The 10,654-nt window shown below is 31.7% G+C and overlaps 1 protein-coding gene across 1 annotated transcript; it reads right to left on the bottom strand.

The window, feature by feature from the left end:
- Positions 1-4,049: 4,049 nt before the first annotated feature.
- On the bottom strand, positions 4,050-5,330 carry LOC149543541 (uncharacterized). Its single transcript, XM_089798332.1, has one exon. It carries the CDS (start codon positions 5,107-5,109, stop codon positions 4,450-4,452), a length of 660 nt encoding a protein of 219 aa, XP_089654458.1. The 5' UTR covers positions 5,110-5,330; the 3' UTR covers positions 4,050-4,449.
- Between the last annotated feature and the right edge of the window lie 5,324 nt (positions 5,331-10,654).

Below are 10,654 nucleotides of genomic sequence, written 5' to 3'. Positions count from 1 at the left end.
GTTCGCTCGGACAAGCCCGTTAAATTTCTCGGCAACCGTGAAATTTTATGGGGTATGTTCACCCGAACATACATTCACGCAAACATACCAAGTATCTTTGCGCAAACACCATGTTCGGGTGAACGCATAAAATTATGAAAATTTTAACCTTTTTTTTCTTTTTCTTGTTCGCTCTTTTGACTCCCATAATTGCAGGAGAATGATCTCCTACTATAAAATTAAAAATGTCAAAATATGTTGCTCAGAGCAAGCTTTCCAACGATTATAATTGTAATACATATTTTAATCATTAAGACTTTCAAATATGAGTTTAACTCATTATAGGTTCATTACCGATTGAACATCAACCGACTTCGACACCTCGGGGAAATTAGTAAATCAAGTCAATTTTTTTTTGAAAAATATGTAGGAACTAGCTTATTGAGATACCTTTCTATTCAAAAAAAAAATGTAGGTTTATGATAAACTAACTTCAAATTATCTGTTTCAAACAGAACGTATGTCTGAATTACGATTCGTGTCACTTTAAAACTTCATAAACTATACAATATTCAACCAAAATAAATCAAACCAAATGCATCCTCTGGATATTGATGTTACAAATCTAACGTCGAAAGAATTCCTTCATTATCATTTTAAAAAGAAAAGTTATGTGTGTCAAACGGACTATCACTCTTTAAAAATATTGAATTTTATTATGTACCACTTTTCGGAGGAGATGAAAAAATTGACATAAATAATTTTTTTTTTAAATTAAAAAATATTGTTACAAAGTAGGAACAAAGTACTCAAAATCACTATTTTATGTCATCTTTAAATTATTTATAGTTTTGGAGATATAGTCACTTGAACGTGATGTTTGTTGCAAAAATATTGATTTTAGTGTCAAAATTGGTCAAAAAGTGAAACCCATTATTGTGGGATCACCCATCAATAAAATACATAAACAATATATCCAAGTGCCAACAAAACCTCTATTTCTAATAGGCACATTGGGTACAAGAAATTTGTACTTGTTAGCTCACTTAAGGAATGCATTGAAAAATGTGTAATGGAGGGGAAAAAAATTACTCACCCTTGTGCTAACAAGTGTATCCACATTCAACATACATGCATCAACAATATATTAAGTCCTCAAAATTCCACAACAAGAAGTGCAGTTGTTGCAAGGGCATGCACTAACAAAATTTCAAGAAGATTTAAAGTACATAAGGTATGTCTTAATTGACAAATTAAGATTCATAGGGACAAAGCTATTGCTATAAATCGATAGTTGATTAAGACACATTTTTGCACAATCAACACATGTACTTTGGAGTAGTCTCCATAATTCTTGTCGGTGACCTTTTGTAATTACCACAAGTGATGGAGAAGCTTATCTACATAGTGCACTCGACTACCAAAAGAATATGGGAACAGTTCATGATGGTGGTCTCCAAAAGATTTTTTTAGAAAAAAGACACAAGGATAGAGAAAGGTCAATTCTATTCACTTCAGAGAGCATACGAAAAGAAGAACCAAGGCAAGAAGACTGAAATGTATTCATGACATGCACACATTAAAAAAAACACCAATTGAACTTGGGAAAATTTTGACAATAGATGCAATTATTTGCAACGAATGACTCAACCAAGGTACACATAGAAGTATGTTAAAACTATTGAATTTCCCAATAGCACTAAGCACGATGACAAGTACAACTAACAATGTGGAAAGTGATGATTAACTTGAAAAACACATCCTACTTTACAAAGTCCAATATACAATGTTGGCAACAAACATATGGACAGAAGCATGCCTTCTAAATAGTGCTCTTGGTGAAATAGTTTAAATTATTTAGTGACCATTTTGCTAGCCCATGTGACATTCCAATGTATGTTATAACAAGGGTAAAAAATTATCATGGGCCACTATGGGATAAAGATAGCTCCAAAGTTGTGCCAATCATTCCTATGTCATTAGGCAATAAAAGACAAATATTGTTGATGATGGCAAGGGCCATAACCATACACAAATCTCAAGGGTTGACACTATAGAAAGAAACCATTAACATTGGCAAGATGGAGAGGCAGGGGTTGATGTTTACAACCATGTCAAAAATGAAGTCACTAAATAACATTCACATACAATCAATATTTTCTTTTGAGAGATACTCCAAGATGGAGAGAAATGCATACATAGTTTAAAGGAAAAAATAATAGACTTGGTTGGAAAAAAATTCTGATTACAAATTCATAACAACTACCTACTTTACATACTTTTTATGTGAAGTATAAATTATCATATTGAAGATTTGGCTATGTGCAGGATCATGGTCAACCAAATTATGCCCTTAAGTGGCAATGAAAAATCAACAAATCAAGGTTATGCAAACTTGACGTGCAATTTTCAACTTGTTATGAACTTTCTATCAAAAAGTTGATAGAAAGGAATCTCTGGAAAATTGAATTTAGTTTCTAAACTACGAGGCCTTATCTAAAAAGAACAAAAATTGATTGGTCAAAATTTTTAATTTCAATAGTAATAAAAAGTAGACGTATGTCTGACCACCTTAAGAAAAATCAAATGATAATATTTTTAAATAAGATTCTAGATATAAGAATTAGACTCATTCATGGATGTGGCACATATTTTTGGGTATTTTTATTCTAAATGAAAAATTAATTCTTAATTTTCTATAATAGTATTTTTGGAATTAAAAAATTCTCGTGTTTGACACCTTAACTAATTTAAAACTCCTGCAAATTTTTTTTTTTTTTAACCTTATAGTAGAAGAAGCATAGAATGTGGTGCATCTTTTGGATTTTAAAAATGTTGTACCATTTGAAAGTTATAGCTATTTTTAAATTAGTGTGTGAATGTCTTTAGACATAACTCCATTAGAAAATAAGTAATAATTACTTACTAAACTTGTAATTTGACAAACATGACATTTATGGAAAGCTAAGAACATTCTTAAGAAATCCTTTTTGTTTCATTGAATTCGGGTGATTAAAAAGTTTTCAACTACATATTTGAAGTAAAAAATACACAAGAACAGGCCAAAAACACATTTTTAGAACTTTTTTTAAGTTAACCATCTAGGGTTGCTATCCAAAGATATAATAGGCCTTATAAAGGTATTAGTTTTTGGGTTTGGTATCAGGATGGGTGGGAAAAAAGTTGGAATAGATTTTGAAATGTGTTGAGACATTTCACAATGACATAATTTTCATGTCACCACTTTTTGACACACCTTGATCCTGCACATACCCACATAGAAGAGTCGTATCCTACATGTACTTGATAATATGCATATATATTTCGAAGATAAAAATGGAACATCTTGGTCGTCCTACTTGTAATGATTTTCAAATGGTTTAATAGAATACCCATATTATAAAGGATGTTATTCTATAGAATTAAGTTGATATTTCCATTTTATTGGGTTTGTTGATGGTTGGACGGTCCTCTTGACTATGATATGTATGAATATGCCAACAAAATTTTATTTAAAAATACTAAAAATATTTCAAACATAAAAAATTTACATTAGAAAATTAAAAATTAAACTCAATAATAATCATAAAGTTATACTTAATAATTAAATTTAAATGTTTAATACATTTTATAAATTGCCAAAACTAAACTATAAAATTTTCTGTGTCATGGTTATCGAATTAAAGTAGTGATAATTTATTAAAAAGTTAAAATTGTCTACCATTAGATTAGGGTTATTATTATTATTGTAATTTAGATTTTATATTACTAACAATTGATGTTGAATCTTTTTTGATGCAAATACTAGTATTATTTTAGTGCATAGAATTAGATTGATTGGAAAATACATATTTGATAATAAAAAAATATAATACAAATAAGATCTCAAAGAAACAAAATTTCTTAAAACATTTTTTTTTTAACTTATAAAAAAACCTTCACTTGAACAATAGAGTCCCATCTTTATCAAGTTGGTAGCTCATGAATTTTAAATTGGTTGATTTGATAATATTTAAACACAAAAATACTTAAATGACTATAAAATTAAAATGTCATCAAAAGCAGCAATATGAGACCATCATTTCAAAATTATTTGATAAATCAATATTTTGCCCCGCCGCGCTTTTCTGCGAGAGCAGAACAGTCGATCTCTTCCCGTATCTGACATTAACGATGCAGTTTCCCACACCATGGCGGAAGAAAGGAAAATAAATAGTTAGCTGTGTATAGAAATTCAGGGGTTAAATACTGATAATTCACGATTTGAAGGACAATTAACAACACCGAGCTTCAAATTTTTGCCCTGCCGCGCTGTTGTGCAAAAGCAGAACAGTCGATCTCTTCCAATCTCCCATATTTGTTTGACGAATTCCCTTATTTTGTCATCAAAAGCCATGGCGGAAGAAAGCAAACAAAATAGAGGCGATTCAACAGTATGCTAGCTATGCATAGAAATTTAAGGGTTAAATACTATAATACATGATTTGAAGGACATTTAGATCTTCGATGCACCATCACAATCTCACCATTACCTAAATGAGGCTTGGAATCGGAAGCAAACGGGGACTTTAGGGATGTCATCGGACTGTAATTGGCAGCAAAGGCACCTGAAAATTTCAATTTGTTAATTATCTCCTCAAAATGTTCCGGATCGCAGGGAATTGTGAGAATTCCGGTCGCATAATCAAAGCCGAACTCTTCCTCCGCCATCCGCAGCAGATCTTTAAACACAGGCTGCTTCAAATAATCCACCGGAATAACAAACCGCCTCCACTCACAGTCCTCCTTTGCGGCATAAACCGCCAGGTGACCTCGCGGAACAGAATTTTCCGGCCGCCGTTTCCGCTGCCGATCCTCCTTGGCCGAATAATCCGCTAAATTAGCTCGCGGAACCGAGCTTTCCGATCGCCGCCTCCGCTGGCGATCATCTTTTACGGCGTAGTCCGCCACGAGAGCTCGCGGAAGAGAGCTTTCAGATCTGCGTCTTTTATTCTGCTTCTCCTCCTCTTCCTCCCCCTGGTCGATTGAGCGGCTCCGCAGTTTAAATGAAAGTGCGTTCTTGAGACTTCCGAGCCTCTGCAACTTCTTTGTGATCTGCCTGATCTTCTCAAGGCTCTGGCTTCTCTCCATTGCTGCTCTCAGGGCTCTGTGTATATTTGCTGCATTTTAAATTTGCACAAGGGGTTTTGAAATGGAGAAGAGTGGAAGGAAAGGAGGAGATTATACGGAATAATTGGTAACGAAGCGCCGAGGAGGTTGTGGAAGGGATTGAAAGGCGGGATCAAAGGCTGAGATTCTGGTCTGCCATTTCCCCTGTTTTTGGGCCACCTTTGTTTCCCATCTCTCATACAGGCAATTGCCCACTTCACTTCTCACACCTCATTTATCTAAGGTGATGGATTTGACATCTAATCCATTTAGATATTGTTCTTTAAACAAAATGATATGGCTAAGTTCTAACATATAAACTGCCATTCATAAATAGGCTTTCTATCTTTATAACAAGAGATGCATTGGATTCAAGAACTCAATGTTCATGAATGATGAGTGAATGCTTTTCGAAATGGCTATACAATCGACATAATGGCCGTTTATAGTAATTAATTAATCATATTGTTAAGTCTAGTTGGAGGCTCACCGTGATGGGACGGCTTAAACATCAGAGACTAAGGCTTGATTCCTAGACTAAAAGTGTTAAATATTCAAAGTTGACTTATCTTTCCAAGCTCAATTTCTTGCTTGGTGTGTGCAATGTTTAAGGGTGACCCATTGTGATGGCAAAAGCAATTCACTATACATGGAATCATGTTAGTTTCAATTTTAATTGCCACAACATGGGATGTGGGCTTGAAGTTATACAGTGTGGAATATTTGACATTTCTAAGAGAAAAATTAGAGTTGTAGATGGTAGTATAGTAAGGATTATTTGATAGGAAAACACCAAAGGTGTAGATTGAAGCATTTTATTTTGTTTTAGAGAAGAAGTGCATGAAAAATTATATATTAAAAAATTCTTGCACGATTAAAATAGACAAATTCAAGAATAAAAAATGAAAAGCAAATGATTGACATTTTTCTTTAAGTCTCAACAAATATGAATATAGTGGTTGCATCAAGGGCCATCCTTAAATATCATACACTAATGAAAAAATCAAGCTCATAAGAAGTAAGCCTACTTTAATTGTTTAACACTTTTAGTTTAGGAATCAAGGCTTAAGAGTAAGTCAACTTTGACTACTTAACATTTTTAGTCTAAGAATCAAGCCTTAATGTGTAATGCTTAAATTAGACATACACGAAGCAAGAACAAAATATAAGCATGAATTGAGAGATGTGGTAAAGATGCTTAGAACCTAGAAATGTTTTTTGCAAATCTTTGATCTTCCTTGTATATGCTTCTCTAGATATTTCCTCTTTTCTCCCATTCTTTACAAATTCTTCTCCATTTTTAATAGCATGATGCATAATACATTTGAAATTATTACTAGTCAAAATCTAATGGAGTATTAATGGTAGATAGGTGAGAGAGCATGTAAGAATAATGAGGGAGGTTGAAAATAACAATTTATCATTTCTATCTATATATGGTATCAAAGTATATCATATCATATAATTTATTTACCATTTCAACGTGCCACTTTTTTTTTCTTGATTGTGAAAGACTCTAAAAATCAACATTTAATAGATACAAGATATACAACAAAATTGACATTCAATATTGAAAAGATATGTCTACATTGATTAGATTTTTTATGGGGTTCTCTTTATCATATCTTATCCACATTCTTGTCATATAGTGAAAATTATTATTCATTTAAAAATAATATTTCAAAATTAATCCATGTACACCTATATTATTTATTAAATTAAATTATTTCATTTTAATAAATAAATTTAGAAAACATATTACTATCTTATATATGAAAAAATTATTCATAAAGATATTTAATATCTTAGTAATGCTTACCAAGAAAGCCATAGAATTAAAACCCAAAATCTTTTTACCTTTATTTCTGAAAGAAATATATTTAATATTATTTTACTCCTTTTATCATCTCCTTAAATTAGGATAATCTAAACTCACTTTCCAAAAGATTTAGATTTTATTCAATTTATTGTTTTATCCCCATTTTATTGGCCTTTTTTAAGGGATTCAATTTTTAATAAAATTGATGGAAATTTTTACGACCTGATATGTGGAGTATTAAGGAAAGCTTAAATGGAAACGATGTATATTACTAGTAGTCATGAGTTTATATGTGTGCAATGATAGGAGTGAATTATTTAATTGAATAAGTCAAGTAAAAGAATAGATGTTTGATTTAACAAACATTTGCATCTAATGTACACATAAGTATTATGCATGAACTTTAAAAAATACTTTGACAATACACAATAAAATTTCCATTTCTTATTCACATCCAAATTAAAAGTGTATAATTGAAATGAAAATCAATAAATGAACCTATACAAATATTACAAACACATTTTCTTCTCAATTTCATTCAATAAATAAAGAAACCATTTCTCATAGGGAGAGAACTTGAGAAATGTTGATGCATTACAACTACAACATATACAAAATTCTTTCAGTGTATAAAAAGATTGAGAATATATACAAAAGAGTCAAACCTGAGAGATTTAATTTTTCTTAATGAATAAACCAAAAAATAAATTTGCATCATTACTATTCAAATTTGCTTTGCATCCAAAATTGTATTCATTTGCATTACTTCAATACAAATCAAATTTTCTTTTCCCCTAATTCAAAATTTAATAGGGGTTAATCATATCAACTTTATTTGATAAACTTCAACAACAATCATGGCAACGAAAGAAAGCAGTCCATTAACAACTTGCACCAGACCTCCACCATGATGAAAAACTTCTCCATATATGATCTGCAAGTGACATTACTCTTTTGGGACCTCAAATTACTCTCTAAAGAAAATACTATTAAGAAAGGACACATGAAAAAATTGTAAGAACTCAAATCCTTAATCTTATCCTTGTAATTTAAACCTTCCACTAAAACATTGTTATCCCCAATTGATAATGTTGTTAATGTTATAATGATTTGAATAGTTGATAGGGGGTGAATCAATTATCCTCAAATCCAAATGTACCAATTAAGCTTTTGTTAACTTCAAACAGATCAATCAATTTCATAATACAACTATGTCTATATAGCATTTAAACAATAAATTGACTTTTCATGCAATTTCTTGGCTCTATATTTCCTATATGTGTTGGCCACTAGTAAATAAACTAATGTAAAAATATAGAATGCATAGAAATAACATCCACACACATAAATAAAACTTTTACACCAGGATTTAATATGGAAACCCAATTTGGGAAATACCACTAAGTAACATGCTACCAGTTGTTCACTCTTATGAAGTGAGCTTAGTTAAGAGTCAACCCTATTAAAGGTTATACACCACAATATTAAATGTGACCTTGTTAAAGGATTTAATCACCCAATTAGGAGTGGCCTTGTTAGATGACTTTGGATCATTGACATTAGAATGCCACCTTGATTAAAGGATTTACAAAATGACTGTTATGTCAACCTTAATTAAAGGATTTTGACTGATACAATGGTTATAATGTAATAGTAGGTTTGATCTATAGAATACAACTCACTTTACAAATTCAGATCTCTCTATGCTCATATGTTGGTTCATTGACTGGCCTCCATTTAGATATCCATCACTGATCTACTTGGTATCTCCTCAAGCAATCACACTACACCAATCTCTTCACACTTCTCCTCTACTGCTATGCTCTCTACAAATTCTTCTTAAAATCGTCAATCAACAACAAATCAACCTTATAAAACATCTCTTATGCCTCCTTAAATAGGTAATTTTGATCTTTTGCCACTTAAAAATCATTGTTGATATTAGGATTAGGTCAGATTCATTGAATCCTTCCATCATCTTGTTCTCCTTCTCCTTCTAGAAACTTCTGATCAAATCCTTGCATTTGATCACTTAACAAACTCTCCTCATGAATTAAATATTCTTAACTTCTATGTGCTTTGACTAATTCATAATTTCTATTGGTTGGCCTCAAATTCAATTCTTTCTCACATTGTAACTTGGCAATCATTTGTTCTTTTACTCAGTCATCACTATGTAGCTCAACATACACTATACTATCTCGCTTGACATCAATAGGCTCGCTTGACCATTACTATTCTTGATCTCTATTAACACTTCTTCATACATATTTTTCTCTACAATAACTATCACTTGACTTGAACTATTTTGTTTAGCTTCTACTTAAGTTCCTTAATCACCTTCTTTAGCTTCTTCATCGACTAACCAATATTGATACTTGGTCAAGCTTATCCTTTTGGATTGTTACAACTCTAAGCTTCATCCAGCTATCTTCTTCACTTCATGTATTAATTGAACAACACATTATCTTGTCAAGGACTAACTTATCAAGTGCCCATTGTATTTCCATGATACTTAACTTCTCATCACTCATCAACATCACTAGCTCACCTCGCTATCTCTTTTTTCCAAATCCTCTTCATCAATCAAATGATATGACACTGTACACTATTAGTAAATGTCTCTCTAGTAGGTTTGACATTCTATCTTACCTATAGGTCTGACATCAATGACAACATAACAATTGTTCCAATTGTAGTTTCCAACAATCTCCCTCTTTGGCATTGATCGAAGCACCTCACTAGTTATCATGCAATCCAAAATATTCAATACTTGTATTGTCATCTCCGTTTGTTTTTGTATTCTTTCTTTCTTAGTTTCATTATGATTCCCATCCATGCAAGCTTAGGATGCTCCCTTTATTAATCTAGCACATACTCTGTCATATCTCTAGATGAAAACACCATAATTCTCCCTCTTGACAACAATCACTACATATAGATTCTTCCTCTTTTTGCATAACTTCTCTCCCTATTACTGATAGGAATGCTAACTTTCATATAAATCTCCCACTTTACACACACACACACACACACACACACTTGTATGGTAACTTTATCATACACTCTCCCTCTTTGACAACAATGTCAAAGACATTAACCATTCACATACATCTTCAGGTCACTGTATTGACTAATATAGAAATATCACTCTAAGATTAACTCTTTGTAGCTTCATCTTCTCATATTTCAGTATCTTTTTTTTCACACCTTTAGGGGGGTCCTAAAGTGTGACCTCCTGCATCAATGTATATGATATTCTTGATTAAAGAATTTGATGCAATAAAAAATCTTTTCTTAGTTTTCTTTAGGTAAGGGAATGCTCCCTAAGTTACCTCTTAGATAATCAAAAGAATCCTTAAGTAACAACTTAGTGATTATGTTAGCTAATTTCTCCTTATTGTTTACATATTCCAATCTCATTTCTTTTTCTTGTACCATCTCTCAAGTAATGATACTTGATTTCAATATGCTTAGTTTTTGTATGCATCACAGGGTTCTTTGATATTTTTATAGCACTTGTGCTATCACAATATATCACAATTGGTTCAGTGATATATTCCTTCATTCTTTTCAACAATTGCTTTATCTATACAATATTTGAACAATTTACTACTACAACAACATACTCAACATTTCTTGTAGATTTCGAAATACAATTCTACTTCTTTCTTGTCCATGAAATCAATCTTCTTCCTTAAAAAAAAT

Source organism: Cupressus sempervirens, chromosome 8, assembly GCF_028749045.1.
Source record: "Cupressus sempervirens isolate cs-2001-9-10 chromosome 8, ASM2874904v1, whole genome shotgun sequence".
Taxonomy (NCBI): domain Eukaryota; kingdom Viridiplantae; phylum Streptophyta; class Pinopsida; order Cupressales; family Cupressaceae; genus Cupressus; species Cupressus sempervirens.
This window is presented reverse-complemented; position numbering and strand designations above follow the sequence as displayed.

Bases quoted from the DNA above. Each gene is read 5' to 3' on its own strand.
- LOC149543541 (XM_089798332.1), bottom strand. From the start codon at position 5,109: ATGGAGAGAAGCCAGAGCCTTGAGAAGATCAGGCAGATCACAAAGAAG.